The 16,777-nt window shown below is 31.7% G+C and overlaps 1 protein-coding gene across 1 annotated transcript; it reads right to left on the bottom strand.

The window, feature by feature from the left end:
- Positions 1-9,689: 9,689 nt before the first annotated feature.
- On the bottom strand, positions 9,690-11,528 carry LOC134716613 (uncharacterized). The gene is made up of 2 exons (XM_063579623.1): positions 11,068-11,528; positions 9,690-9,851 (listed from the first exon to the last, which is right to left on the bottom strand). Exons 1-2 carry the CDS (start codon positions 11,263-11,265, stop codon positions 9,690-9,692), a joined length of 360 nt encoding a protein of 119 aa, XP_063435693.1. The 5' UTR covers positions 11,266-11,528.
- Between the last annotated feature and the right edge of the window lie 5,249 nt (positions 11,529-16,777).

The following is a 16,777-nucleotide window of genomic DNA, read 5'->3' as shown; positions in this document are numbered from 1 at the left end:
CCATGCAAGGCAGACATGTACAGCTAACAATGCTTCCAAACAACAAATATAGTTGACCTATTGCTTATAGTTTAAGACTAAAACACAAAAACTTAACACAGAGCAATGAACCGTGAAAATGAGGTCAAGGTCAAATAAAACCTGTGCCACTGACATATAGATCATAAAATATTTCCATACACCTAGTATTAGAAAAAAAGACCAAAACTCAAAAACTTAACTTTGACCATTCAACCATGAAAATGAGGTCAAGGTCAGATGACACCTGCCAGCTAGACATGTACACTGTACAATCATTTCATACACCAAATATAGTAGACCTATTACATACAGAATAAGAAAAACAGACCAAAACACAAAAACTGAAATATAACCACTGAACCATGAAAATGAGGTCAAGGTCAGATGACACCTGCCAGTTGGACATGTACACCTTACAACGCTTCCATACATCGAATATACTAGACCTACTGCTTATAGTATCTGAGATATGGACTTGACCACCAAAACTTAACCTTGTTCACTGATCCATGAAATGAGGTCGATGTCAAGTAAAAAACTGTCTGATGGGTATGAGGACCTTGCAAGGTACGCACATATCAAATAGAGTTATCCTATTACTTATAATAAGAGAGAATTTAACATTACAAAAAATCTTAACTTTTTTTTCAAGTAGTCCCTGAACCATGAAAATGGGGTCAAGGACATTGGACACTTGACTGACAGAAACTTCGTAACATGAGGCATCCACTTACAAAGTATGAAGCATCCAGGTCTTCCACCTTCTAAAATATAAAGCTTTTAAGAAGTGAGCTGCCACCTCCGTAGCCGTAGCCGCCACCGCCGCTGGATCACTATCCCTGTCGAGCTTTCTGCGACAAAAGTCGCAGGCTTGACAAAAATGGATTTCTTCATTTAGATAATGAATACAGAATAGAAACACTGGTGGACAAGCTTGCTTTGATTGTAAATACTACCAAATTCTTGACACAGAATGGGTGGTGTACTGCATTCATTAAGTCTGTTTGTATGTTCAAACATTCAGGTGTTCATAAATTTATAACTTGGATTACATATATCTCAACATCTGTATTATTGAAAGATTTAAAATATAGTTTGGAACTTTTGAGTTGTAACCACATGTTTGTAACATGTCTGCTTGACAGTCACTTCTTGTTTGATGATAATTTGAGTTTGAATTATAACAAGGAAGCATGGAAGTTATTTTCATAAACTATTATTCAGCCTAAGTTTTAAGGACAGATTAGATATTCGGTCAAAAACTATAGAATTGCATATTGGTTGTGTAATTTAATTTTAGACCTTCAAAGATCTATTTTACATTACTTTTTGTCAAATACATTTCATAGCTTCTACATATTTGGTACCAAGTTTAAAACTGGCAAGCTTATAAAGTATGCTCTTACTTTCTGATATCGATTAACATTTTTAATAGTAAATGTATTTCTTTCACACAGAAGCAAGAGCAGGGTCATAAAGCAGTAAGCTGTAGCTCACACTACATCTTGAGGGTCTGAATGGGTTCTTTATTTCTTTATTCTTCACGTTTTAACCATTATTCACTATTCTGTATACCGCATCCAGACCCTAACCAATGCTTTTGATGTCTATTGTACCAGTTTAACTGAGTAAAGTGATCCTTCTGAACTGATCAGTGTACCTTTTGTTAGACAGATAAGAGTGTCAATGTTGCATTTTCTTTAGTGCCCAATTTATGGGCATTATGTTTTCTGGTCTTTGCGGTAGTTGCTTTTGTAGAATCTCAAGGAATTTGTCTGGGTCAGGTGTTTTAAGTAGTGATATCTTGAATTTTACTGGGTGTTTGGTCAGAAGAAACATCCAAACGTCCAGATGCATAGTGTAAATTATTTCCATCAAAACTTGAAAAGAACAGATAAGAATGGTTTTTCAGTTGTCTTGAAATAGCATCCAAATCTTTAATAAAAACTACCTAAGCAAATTTCAACTTTCCTCTAGTGTGAATGACTATAAATTCATGTCCGTTGAAAGGCGTCACATGTGTAGCTGAATCTGTTGGTCTTTCTGGAGCCACTGAGATCACCAATCTTGGTGGGATTTGTGTTGATCAACCTTTACTTTTTATGTTGTGTTTTGTGTACTATTGTTTGTCTTTTTCGTCTTTTTTTTTTGTCATGGCGTTGCCAGTTTATTTTCTACTTGTGAGTTTGAATATCCCTTTAGTATCTTACTTTCACCTTTCTTTTTAAGTTTTTCAGCTAAGGCAAAACAGCATACTGAACCAGTGACACAATTTTTAATTGTAATTTTATAAAATAAAACTCATGGCTTCTTGAGATGGATTGAATAACCTGAGGGTTGAATGTTCAGAGAAGAACTAAGCAGCATTCCATTTCAAGCAGTGTGGAAAATTTTCGTTTGAAAACTCTAGGACACGACTACGACTAACTAGATACGAGCACTGTGCAAATTGTATATCAATGTAGGAATCTAATTTTCCACCACTATTTCACACCAATTCGTTACTATTGATTTGAAATTCCAGGAGTGTAATGTGTTATTGACATTAAAACTAAAAAAACATACTTCGGTAATGTAATCGAGCAAGAAAGGCTTTGTATAGTGAGTGATTTTCTCAATTTTTACATAAAAATACAAATTTCTATTCTACTTCCCACGTTTCCTTATCGGTTGTTGTCCATATATCATTGTCCCATTAGGTTTATTGTAAGTTTTCTTTCCATTGGCATTATACAAAAAAGATACAACGAAAATCACCAATGCAGAACAATGCAACAAGATACACCACATCATTCATTCTGATTCAAGGCAATTGAAAAAAAGAAACAAAGAAAAAACTATTGAAATCACTTTTTCCAAAATTTGATCACTTCACAACCTATCTATAGATTCCATCTTTTTATGCCATATGTAGATTTGTTTGTTGCTGATGAGTTACTGTCTTTTTGACGTTTATCCTACTTTTTTTTTTAAATAAGAACAGTCACACAGACTATATTGAATTGCATGAACGATGCACACATAACTTTATTAAATATTTTTAAAAAAAACATAGTCTCATCATATCTTGCTTATTATTTCAATACTTTATGCTTTAAAATCTTTTACTTTAAATACATTCATCTATTTACCTTTCTTTGTAAACAGTATAAAAAAAAGACAACATGCCTATGAAGATAAAATATTAAAAAAGAAAATATGTTAATTATTTCTTTTTCCATTTCCGTTTACGCAACCATCCAGGCTAAATTCAATGAAAATTGTTAAGCTGACAATGTGGTATGGGTTTTGCTCATTGTTGAAGGCTGTACCCTTGTTAATAATCTATGTAATTTGGTTGTCTCATTGGCAATCATGCCTCATTTTCTGTTTTTTTTTCATATCAAATAAAATATGAGATAGGTTTTCTCAAATGAACTTTATTTACCATTATATCATATATAATAACAATGCATTATGATACATAATAAACAAAAAGAAATTAGACACAATCTGCTTCCTCAGGGTTGTATAAATATAAACAAAATATCATCATAGCAAATAGCTTTTTGTTACTGTTGTACATTATTTTGACAATGAAAAGGAGGAAACAAATTATTCAAAATAAGATTTTTTTAAATAACTGACAACACTGTGGATTCTTCATATTTCCTGGTATATTATGAAGAATCCAAAGTACTGTCTATTATTTTGAATAGATCTGTTTTTGTATGAAGATCATTTCTGATTTGAAATATTTGTATTACCGGCTTTTTTTTTACCATGCATTTAATAGGGTCTATTAAAATATATCTTAACATAAACTCAATAAATTTATAACAACCTTAAAAAATATTTAATGAAAATAAATAAATATTCAGTTTGACTAGTACTTTTAAAAAGGCCATTTAAAAGATATGACAACTCTTTATAATATAAGGAAAACTGTGGTAAAAACTACTATATTAAAAAAAAGTTTGAAAATAAATGAATCAATGTTATTCTTGAGGTCTTCTCAACTTTGGGTAATCAAAATAAAATAAATATCTTGATCTGTTCAAAAATTATCATATCACCAAGGAAAAAGTTAATTGAATTAAATTCCTAATTTAACCCCCAATCGTATATCTATATGAATTTTTACTTGCATTTACCAAGCATTCTATTTATTCATTTTTACATCAAAGTTGTTATCTCCCCTTTTTTTTAACCATTGTGTTAATGTTGACTTCTCTTTAAAAAAAAATGGGGCATCATTGGCCAAGTGGTCTGAGTAGTTCAACTACTGTAATCCCTAGCCAGTCAACACTGAGGCTGTGAGTTTGAAACCAGGTGCAATCAAGACCAAAATAAATTGACTAGGATTTTTAGTTTTCCTAACTAAGGTTGGTATTTTTTAGCACTCCAGATTTCTCCACCAATAAAAACATTTTTTTTTTATTTATTACACTATTAATTATTCCTTAATGATGTGATACAAAAATTAACCAAACAAATTGATTCAGTTTGGCCTGAGATGACTTTTAAAATGTTTACATCATTGAAAAAGCTCCAAATTATCTCCCTTTGGTGCAAAAATGCCATTTTTTGGCATTAAAATTGAAATATCTATTTTAACTTATTCAGTGACCTATATTTTTTATTATTGTTTTCAAATAAGCTGTACATAAACTTAACAATTTTAAAAAGGAGTAGGTCCAGAAAGACCCCTTTTTGGCCCCAAAATATGGAAGTTTTACAAAATTGTTAAAATGTAAACTTTTAGTTATTTATTGGATAGTAGAATGGTTCTGCTACATAAATATGAGCTGTTTTTGACAATACAATGTACATATATTGGGTACTAGCACTATTAAGTCATGTTAAAATACTGAAATCTTCACAAATTAAAGCATTTTACTTAAATTTGAGACGGCTTCCGTGTAAAACGAAAGTGGACGCATTCGTGTTCATCCAAAATAATGAAATGGAAGTTGTATTTGATGATTATAAATAACATATATAAAGATTGAGGATGAACACGGATGCGGCCACTTTCATTTTTGACAAAAACCATCTGAAAAGTGACATTTATTCGCATATTTGGTAGATTAAAAATGTATGTATATTTTTCATATTTGAGCTTGAATCGGATCGTTTTTAATGGAAATAAGTTAAAATCTTTCACAATAATAAATTAATTCTTGTTTTCAAAATTCCAATAGGGAACATACTTTATATAATTGTTTAAATAAACCAATTTTTCAAGACGTTTCGGCCAATCAGTTCTTTATTTTTCATGTAGTTGAGAGGAAAAATAAAGAACTGAAGAAGGCCATTTGCCGAAACGTCTTGAAAAATTGGTTTATTTAAACAATTAAATAAATTAATTAATGTGAAATAGACACTTAAGTGTTTAAAAAGTGGTCAAAATCTTTCGCCAGATGAAACTGAAATTTGAGGCCAAAATCGGTCCTTAACGGACCTTCTCCTTTAAGCGATTTCTGAAATTAAGTTCTTTTTTTATTTCGATATTACCTCTATTTCTCCTATTAGTTCAACAGAAAAAAAGGACATTAACAAAAATGTATGCTTCTTTCAGAGGCTGATTGTGAGCCTAAATGAATGGTGACCCCATATTTTCATTTCATTTTTCTATTAGTTATAGGATAACGTTTATTTATAGCCCCCTTAAATCATAAAAGTGGTACAAATATAATTTTTCAATTCTGATTGCTCATCCATCTGCAAGTTGATGAAACACTAAAAGTTTTGATAGATTGAGGTCTTTTAATATCTGTTAAACACATCATACATGTATAATCTGAGCAGCTAAATATCATTTATATATAGGTTAAGGATTTCAGATCATGAGCAATTCAAACAACATTAAGGTTTATATCTTTAAACATGGGCTTTATTTCTGAACTATATATTTAAACATGTTAAAGTCATACCTATCTATTTGTTTGATTAATTCTATAGCAATTCATACAATTCATGGAGCTCTAAAGTTTTTATCACAGATGAGAGGAATAAATGAAAGACTTTAAGGTGGCCTGGTCCTATTCGAAGTGTCTATCAGAAGTGCTGTATTTTTGGTTATTTTATTCTTTAAACAAAATGAATCAAATTGGTTGAAAAAAAATAGGGGGTCACGGACCATTTAAGCTCAAAATTTTACTTTTAAACTGGTATGTAAAAGGGACCATTTTTCAATGAAATGATAGGGAAAATAGAGGTGTTGACATATTTTTATGGGAATATCAAAAAAACGTTCTATGACAATAGGTTCAAAACTGTAATATGAAAAGCTGGAATATATCTTCAAAGAAAGAGCCAATTAAAAACATAGGTCACCGATAAGGAAAAAAAAATATTTTGCTTTAATACCCAAATTTTGGCGGGAAAATGTTGAAAATGGGTGAAATGTCATTCCGATTCTTTAACAAATACGGATAAAAACGAAAATATTCTATTAGTCTATTAGTCTATTAGTCTCTTACAACAATGATTTAATATTTCTAATCAATCAAAATATTTAGAAAAATTATATCGAATTTACTACAAATACTTTTGTAATTCATGCGTGAAATTATGCGCAGTCGAATAGTCCTAAGCCACCCTAAGTTACAAACAAAAATAAAAATAATCCAGTCTGCAATAGTTCTTAACATATTAATGCCATGTACATATTATTTTGTTGATATTTTCCTCTGTTTTAACTTTCTAAAGGTCACTACACATTTGTCAAAATCAAAAGCTTCCTCCTCAATCAATTGATATGTGCATTAAACAATTCAGCACTTTTTGGCATAATCTGTTTCTCAAAGGTGTTTTCACTCTGTTCCAACAAAAAAAAAACAGGAAAAACAAGACCAATTGCTGCATACTTGGACAGACAAGGATACAAAGTTCCAAGCAACTTTGTTCATTGTCTTCCTAAATGTCACCTCTTTACATTCTTTCACTAACAGTGTTCTCAGTGTTTCCCATTCTTCCAGAACTTCTATTTCACTTCACTTGAAATGTTTGGCTAGAGTCTGAAAAAATATTGAAGTCCAGGGATTATTTGTCAAAAACTACAGTTAAAGTGTCAAACTGTATGTGTATGGTCCAGCTTGATAAATACAATTTTGTTACTATTTGTTTTTAAGTTTTTCATTTATCCTCAGACAATAAGTAGAAAGATTTATTTGTATTTTATTTAAGAAATAATTCATGGAAGCCATAGATTATTGGAAATTTACACATGGCCTGGGCCGTGATATTCGAATTTTATCCTGAGCGTTAGCGAGGGATAAAATCAACGAATATCACGGCCCAGGCCATGTGTAAATTTCCAATAATCTATGGCTTCCATGAATTATTTCGATTCTAATAGGACAAATACGATCATTAAAAAAACTGAAGCGAGGGTGGGTAAATCTGTGTGTATGGCTGTTCTTTTTTACTCCCTGTTAGATAAAGCTCATCATTTTAATAGATCCGTAGCTTGCACGGATTATTTCGTGAACAACCGTTGAAAAAAAATATGTTTCATTCTCAAAACCAACAATTGTCATGTTGATTTATATGTTTTTCCCGTGAGCTACCGTCAAATCCAAAGTTGACATTTCGTAACCAATGAGCCGCCATGTTTACTTGCTGAAATCAGTACATATGCGAATAATGCAATAGAATAGAAAATCAAACATAACCTACCTTGATAATCAATTTTAATACAATAGTAAACGACATGTCAATAGTTAACGTAACAGAAAACGTTCAACTCTAGAGTTTTCATTTGTATGACGTCATGTTTTGAAATGACTTAAATGCGCCAAAAACATTAATAGACTTTCGCGGAATTTTATTTTATTTTTATATTGTTGGTTTCTCCGAGCTCTTATGCATGACTTCTTTTTATTATGCATCCGAATAAGAATAAAAGTGATTTTGTCTTTTCTGAATTGCAATTTTAAAAACAATTAAATCGACAAAGGGTTTGCAAATAGGTTTCAATACATGTGGATTTACGTGGGAAGTATATTGTAACAGCCATTACTATGTACACCACGGAGTCTGCGCTAAGTATAGATATATCGAGAATTTTATCACAGTGTTGTTTACAAAGCGAAAGAAGCACGTCATATTAGAATAATATATATTTCATAACTTGTTATATATTGAGTACTTCTATGTACACACCTTCAGTTTTATGTGTTGAACCCATTCATTCAATGAAGGGTCATCAGCATTTAAGAGGTCTGGATCCATGACAGATAGTGCATCCAGTACTAGCGGGCCGTGTTGTCTGGAAATTTGTCATGTAGGTTCTGGAGTCATCTGGACAACATTTTCGAGGTAGGGCTGGTATATGTCCCTTTTGAAGTTGTTAATGTTAGACTACCTCAGTCTAACACCATACTCTGACAGATAGTCTATTAATCCATAAGTTATCTCCCTTTCACATTTTAGAAAGAGTTGCCTTTCTTGACCCATAATTGATGGATAGTTTTAATTAGAGTTAGAAAGCACAGACATGTTATTTTTCAATTTGATAAATAACTTTTAATTAGATAATGAATCAAAAGAAGAAATAATTTTTAACTTACTTGGATTTTTTTGACAATATTGCGAGGTGTGGGAGAGTTCTGACATCATATGCAGTAGCTTTGGTAGATTGATGCAACAAATTTGGTTGTCTTTACAAACATTGCAAGACCAGCAGCTGTTACATATGACCTCTCACTGGCTTCTATCTCTAGACTAGCAATAAGTGTATTCTCTTATAGCAGTCACTTCTCTATCATGTGACAACCATCTTATATCAAGGACTTCTTTCATCTTTAATTGTGGTCCACCAAGTATTGTCTGAATATAGAATAAAGGAATAATGTATGGATTGTATGGTCAAACTAAGCTACTCAAATAACTATTAGCAAATCAAATACTGTAATATGTAATGACTTTCTGTTTAATATTAGTATTCATATAAAAATATAAACATAATTTAGTAACAATGGGACTCCCATAAAGATGTATAAGTGTTGTACATGTAAATAAAACATTATTACCTCAATTTCCTAAAATACGGCAGCTATTCTATCTGCTGAGTGTTGGTAGAATTTAAATATCTGTTGCAATAAGTCCTTGAATTTCATCAAATATGGAATATTGTCTGTAGCCTGAGCTGCAGCCAGTGCCAATCGATGGGCAATACATTATGAACATTTACAAGCTCTGATGAGTACATTGTTTTTGCAGCAACCTGTAGAAACAAAGACAAGATTTGATATGCAAGTCAACTATGGGTGATACAAGATTACAGAGGAGACACCATTTTACTTGTTTACTAAAATATCTTTTAACTTACAGGTATACTGATTAAAGTATTTTAACATAGTCATAGTTCTTTATTTATTTATAAGAGTCAATGATGCTTTCTTATTATAAATATAAATTAATATCTGATAAAAAATGTTTTATTAATGTCATGTACACATTATTTTGTTGATATTTTCCTCTGTTTTAACTTTCTAAAGGTCACTACACATTTGTCAAAATCAAAAGCTTCCTCCTTTGGTCCTTCAATTGATATGTGCATTAAACAATTTAGCACTATTGGCATAATCTGTTTCTCAAAGATGTTTTCACTCTGTTCCAACATGAAAAACATCTTTCACAGTTAGCTTTGAAACTGGCAAAAAAAGGCCAATTGCTGATACTTAAACAAACACAGGATACAAAGTTCCGAAACTGGCAACTTTGTTCATTGTCTTCCTAAATGTCATGTCTTTACATTCTTTCACTAACCCTGTTCTCAGTGTTTCCCATTCTTCCAGAACTTTTATTTCAATACCAACTGACTTGAAATGTTTGGCTAGAGTCTGAAAAAATGGAGTGCAGGGATTATTTGTCAAAAACTACAGTTCAAGTATCATACTGCATATGTATGGTCCAGCTTGATAAATACAATTTGGTACAAATTGTTTTTAAGTTTTTCATTTATCCTCAGACAATAAGAAGTACGATTTATTTGTGTTAAGGAGGCTCGCAGGTATAAAAAATTCAACAAAAAAATAAACAAATATTTTTTCATTACAAATTTTATGTATTACACTATTAGTTATTATTTTATAATATGGTACAAAAATCACCCAGACAAATCGATTTGGTTTGGCCACAGATGACTTTAAAAATGTTCATATCATTGAAAACGCTTCAAATTATCTCCCTTTGGTTTAAAAATGTCATTTAAAATGAAATATCTTTTTTAACTCATCAGTGACCTATATTTTTTATTATTGTTTTCAAACAAGCTGTACAAAAACTAGATAATTGTAAAATTTAAGCAATTTCTGTAATTTAGTTCTTTTTTTATTTTGATATTACCAATATTTCTCCTTTTAGTTCAACAGAAAAAAAGGACATTAACAAAAATGTATGCTTCTTTCAGAGGCAGATTGTGAGCTTAAATGAACAGTGACCCCATATTTTTATTTTATATTTCTATTAGGTATAAGATAAAGTTTAGTCATAGAAAACAAGAATGAGTCCAAAGTACACGGATGCCCCACTCGCACTATCGTTTTCCATGTTCAAGGGACCGTGAAATTTGGTAAAAAATCTAATTTGGCATTAAAATTAAAAAGATCATACCATAGGGGACATGTGTACTAAGTTTCAAGTTGATTAGGCTTCAACTTCATCAAAAACTACCTTGACAAAAAACTTTAAACTGAAACTCCCATTTTCATTTTCTATGTTCAGTGGACCGTTAAATTGGGGTCAAAAGTCTAATTTGGCTCTTCAATTAGAAAGATCATATCATATGCAACAATTGTACTAAGTTTCAAATTGATTGGACTTCAACTTCATCAAAAACAACCTTGAAGAAAAACTTTACCCTGAAGCGGGAAGAACGAACGAACGAACGAACGGACCCAGACCAGAAAACCTAATGCCCCTCTACTATCGTAGGTGGGGCATAAAAATAACAAAATCCTATATTAGAACAAAAAGTTGATTTAGACCCGCGAGCCCCTTTAGTTATTATGTATATTTCATAACAATTTAAGTTAATGAATAATTCAATGTACATACCTTCAGTTTTATGTGTTGAATCCATTCATTCAATGAAGGGTCAGCTGAGAGGTCTGGATCCATGACAGATAGTGCAACAAGTACTAGGTTGTCTGGAAATCTGTCATCTAGATTCTGGACCACATTTTCCAGGTAAGGCCTTTGGAAGTTGTCAATGTTAGACTGTCTCATTCTTACACCCACAACACTCTGACACATTTGGCAATGACTACATGTAGTGTCCAAGTTGCTTAATCAGTTTTGTGATGGTTATTTGTGTTGCTGACACAAGAGTTTCAATTAAGGTGAAGTCAACATCTATTTTCTGCAAAGATAGATATGAAAGAAATGGAATTCCACTACAACCATTGAATTTAACTTAATAAATTAATTAATATAAGCATAGGCATTATTATAAGGGACTTTTTTACTTCTTTTCCAACTTTTGTGGTAATAAACATATAATGTATCCAATTTTCAAATTCCAGTTTCAATACAACCTTCATAAATGCTGAATTTGTAAAGATAGAGCAAAATTTATACTACAGCCCATACTGCGGCCAATGTATATTTGGTATATGAAGTTGCGCATAGACTGTTTTTAAAAGAATGGTGTAAAATAATATTAATAAATATGAATTGTTTTCTGTGTTTGCTTTGACTAGTATTGCAAGTACATCTAGAAACTAAAGTCTTGGCGTACTCTTAGTTAGCTTTTTCCTTTATGGAAGTGTTTGGTTAAATACCATGAAAAGACCACAAAAAGACTTTTCAAAGGCTTTGTTATGCAGTTTCATACCAAATAAAACAACAATTATGTTTCACCCCAACATCAGGATGGGTTCTTCGCCAAAACTATACAGCTAGAACTGAAGTAGAAAAAAATTGCCAAATATGAAAAACAAAAGATTAGGTATGACCAAACTTTACATTTGGGAGATTGAAGTAACAATTTAGAATATTTAAAAGCAATTATTTAACATAAAAATCCAATTACAAACATTTCAAAACTTGTTTCATGGATGAAGGACCTGTTATCATGAAAACTTGTCTAGTATATTCTTTAAATAAAGAAACTCAAGGCGTTGTGTAAAAAAAAATGAATACTTTCATGCGGTCAGATTATTTGAGTGTTAAAATACTAGAAATTGCTTATTTACCACTTGTTCTACATCTTAACATGGGTAGCACAGCTAAAAAAAACACCACTATGTCAAAGGGAGGTAATCCATTTTTTTCATATGATTTTATACATTATGAGGAGAAATATGTGTAAAATCTGATGTAAATGGGGAGAATATGTATGCCGTTCATTGATATCATAACTCTCAAGTGTAATTTCTATTGTTTCTTTCAATCTGGACACAAAAACTGATTTTTTACAATATACTTCATGCTTCTCTCACAGTACATTGAGTGCATCATGGATAGCCACAGTTAAAGATAGAAATGTGTGTAACAAACAGCTTTAAATGGTTCCAAAATCCTTCCATTACATTAACATTTACAGGAAATGAGTTTTGTGATTATTGTGTGGCCTTGGACAAGTACAGTGAAAAAGTGCATATTTTCCTATAGGGGTAAATTCAGTAAAAAATCTCCCATTGACTTTAATGCTAATCTATATGTGGAAATAAATTTATACCTGATTTACCTTTAGAAATTAAAATCTTTCATATCTCATTCATGAAAGTACAAATGTAGCCCTATCTGTTTCAACAATAAAAACATAGGGTCATGCGGGATTTTTGGGCATTCACATGGCCTTGTTTACAAACAATGTAGATTCGCACTGAATTCCTATACTGACCCCCATTACTTTTCAACCCTGAAGGGAAGAAATAAGTACATTCAGCATATCTTTTTTTTTCCAACTCTAGTATTGATCCATCTACCAAAATTTTTTTTTAGCAAACATTATCTGCCAATCAGAAGAGCATATAACTTCAGTGTTATACAGAAAGCTCTCCCCGAAATGGGTGGTCCCTGAAGACGCATATTTATTTACTGAATTTACCCCTATACATAGCTTCTATTAACCCACAAGTTCTCTCCCTTTCACATTTTAGAAAGAGTTGTCTTTCTTGACCCATTGATGAATAGTTTTAAATATATGAATATAATTGAGAGTAAGAAAGCACAGACATGGTATTTTCAATTTGATAAATAACAATGAATCAAAAAAATAAGAAGTAATTTTTAACTTACTTGGAATTTTTTTGACTATCTTGCCAGGGGTCAGACATCATATTGATTGTCGATGCAACAAATTTAGTTGTATATTTTTTTTTGTATTAAAAAACATTGCAAGACCATGGCCAGTACTCTTGCATCTGACCTCTCACTGGCTTCTCTCTCTAAACTAGCAATATAAGTGCAGGGAAGCATTCTCTTATAGCAGTCACTGCTCTATCATGTGACAACCATCTTGTATCAAGGACTTCCTTCATCTTTAATTGTGGTCCACCTAGTATTGTCTGAATATAGAATAAAGGAATAATGTGTGGATTGTATGTTCAAACTAAGCTACTCAAATAACTAAGTTAATCAAATACTGTAATATGTAATGACTTTCTGTTTACTATTAGTATTCATATAAAAATATAATCATAATTTAGTAACAATGGGACTACCATAAAAATGTATAAGTGTTGTACATGCATGTAGATAACACATTATTACCTCAATTTCCTTAAGTCCTGCAGACATAGAATTTCTACCTGCTGAGCGTCGGTAGAATTTAAATATCTGTTGCAATAAGTCCTTGACCTTCTTTAAATATGGAATATTGTCTGTAGCCTGAGCTGCAGCCAGTGCCAATCGATGGACAATACAATGAACATTTACAAGCTTAGGATTACGTTGTTTTAGCCTTGCAGCAACATGTAGAAACAAAGACAACATTTGATATGCAAGTCAACTATGGGTGATACAAGATTACAGAGGAAACACCATTTTACTTGTTTACTAAAATATCTTTTAACTTACAGGTATACTGATTAAAGTATTTTGACATAGTCAAAGTCCTTTATTTATTTATAAGAGTCAATGATGCTTTCTTATAATAAATATAAATTAATATCTGATAAAAATGTTTTATATCTCTGCTTACCCCAGATTTTCTTCCCACCATAACAGAGGCATCATAAGCTCCAAGGCCTATCAAATGCTCTGTTGGCAGATGAAGATAATTAGAGATGTGTCCAAAGCAGTCATTATTGTCTCTGCTTTCCCATCTGGCACCCGTATAACCAAGAAATGAAGTTTTTACCTTACACAATAATAAAAAAAACTCAATTACATCAACTATCACAAATATTTTATCTAATGCAATTTATTTTAGAATGTTTATTTATGAATACAACCTCTTTATGTCTGAATTAGATTGAGTAATATTACCTAAAGTAGTATAACAAATAAGTATATTATAAGAACATTACTGACTGGTTATTTTCTGTTATATATCTGGCTAGGATGGTCATTTGCTTGATCCAGTGGTTTTATAAATCAGGATACTGTAATATAATGTGATATACATATGTCCTGCAGTAATGAGGCTGCAATCTGTTCTGCAATTATACACCTTATCACTATTTAGTCCATTCTGGGAAAAACAGTAATTTATATAACTTCCTGTTTGGGTCACCAGCTGAAAAATGGAGGTCATCAGAAGTGAGCTGAGGGAGAAAAAACTTTAGAAAGTGATCATCAGGAAACTTTGATATAGTATGATCCACTTTTTTCGAAATTAAAATTGAAGTAAAAAAATATTTTGTTTGAATTATTTACGGTAGTTTAAACAGGTCTCATTAAAAAAGTATCATGCATGGTGAATTGTTTAAACAAACAAAAAGTTTGTTTCCAGTTTTCAGAGAGAAAAATCAGTTTTTGACCCTGAGAAAAAAATTGTTTGTTTCAGCCTCAGCTGCCACTATTTGTAATGCTAAAATTGAAAGAAAAAAATTGTTTCGTCGAAGATGGAAAAAAAGTTTGTCTGGAAAAATATCCATAGCCCCCTACAGAAAATCAAATAGTTGCTGCCTAAATGCCCCAATCAAGCCAGAGAAGCCTGAGTATTTGGTAGTGCGTGGTATCTCTTCTCAGGCCAATGAATACATACTTCTAAATGCTCCAATCAAGGCAGTCTTCTCCAGAGATACCCGAGCTGCTACAGCTTGCACTAGTCCTTGACCATTCCCAGACAGAATACATTGTGCTTCCAACTGTTCTGCCTCCTTGAGGGCATCAGATTTGGCATGCTTACTAATACTTTCAAGGGTGACAGTAAAACAAGGCTTACATGTCCATATGAGGCTGCCGTTCATTGGTATCTTATTGAAGGTGATACAGATATTGTACAACAGACCTGGAAATTATATTTTAAAATTTAATTAAATAGATCAATTTATATTATATTTATAGAAAATAATAGATCTAGTTGGTCAAAAATCTTTAAAACAGTTGTTCAAAATGATTATAGTAAATATTTTGTACCTTGCAGTGATGTTGCTGCATGCATGCTTGCAATGGAAATTTTATAGAATAAATAAAGTAATTTGTATATTTATATATACGTGGGCTGTCCGTAAAGTTCGTGGACAAGCTACAGTCTGCTAAAAAATAGCATTTCAGGGGAATTCATTATGCATATTTGTAATCCTGTACTATATCCTAGTTCCGTTATATCAATATTTGTCCAATTTTAAATGCGAAATAATAACACTTACTTTATATAGATATTAGCAATAGGGATCCAGAGCACGGCGAAAATATCACATTACATACAGGCTTGCATTTTCATAATTTTGTAATATTTAGTTTCAAAATCTGCCAAAAATGCATGACACTTGCATTGTGACGTCTGCAATAGTCTTATCGTTACACATAAAAATTGAATGGTAAAAATTTTGAAATGGCAGTGAAATTTCGATTTGGAGTATTGAATCCAAAATCGGCATCACTAAAAGAATGGACGTTTTCGGAAAAGGTGGAGCAATGGGCAGTTATCAACTTTTGTGTAGACATCAGAAAAACGCCAACAGAAACACAAAAAATCTCAAAAGTCTGAGAAATATAGCAAGACAATGCACCGACCCACACTTCTTTAAAAACTAGTCTAGACATTGATTTACTTGGATTCAAATGTCTAAAACATTATAGCCCTGACTTAGCGCCAATGGATTTTGCGGTATTCCTGCATACCAACTCTTTTTTCTCCGTGGACAAACGTTTGACGATTTATATGAACTGAGATGGAAGGTAATAAACATAATCTTAAAAATAAAAAAAGGACAGTTTGAGAAAACATTTGATGACTGGGTAAAAAGATGTAAAAATGTGTTGCTTTGAAAGGAGACTAGGTTGAGAAAAGTTTAAATGCTGTCGTCGTCAAACGTCAGAACGTCGGAAATATTTGTTTTTGGTGCTCCGGGTGAGAGTTGCTTATGATCTTTGAAGTGATGAAAATACGATTATTCTAGCAGGTACTGAAATAAAATTTTGTACACTTTATCAGTAAATCATGAAATGTGTTACATACTTGTTTTATTCTTTTCAGGCGGGTAAATAATATTTTATTGAGATTGTCCTCAAACTTTACGGACAACCCTCGTATATATATATATATATATAAACGTGTCTAAATTGAAAACTACGTTCAAACCTATGATTGCGTTGGATAAAAACCGCAATTTTTATACATGTGCATGTAAATCAAATTTCGTTGTAGAAG

This window comes from Mytilus trossulus, chromosome 4, assembly GCF_036588685.1.
Source record: "Mytilus trossulus isolate FHL-02 chromosome 4, PNRI_Mtr1.1.1.hap1, whole genome shotgun sequence".
Classification (NCBI taxonomy): domain Eukaryota; kingdom Metazoa; phylum Mollusca; class Bivalvia; order Mytilida; family Mytilidae; genus Mytilus; species Mytilus trossulus.
The sequence above is the reverse complement of the archived record's forward strand: the minus strand, read 5'-3'. Positions and strand labels throughout refer to the sequence as shown.

Excerpts from the sequence above, each read along its gene's own strand:
- LOC134716613 (XM_063579623.1), bottom strand. The coding sequence starts at position 11,265 with ATGTGTCAGAGTGTTGTGGGTGTAAGAATGAGACAGTCTAACATTGAC. Across the intron at positions 9,852-11,067 it reads TTCAACACATAAAACTGAAG|ACTCTAGCCAAACATTTCAA; the intron begins GTATGTACATTG and ends CCATTTTTTCAG.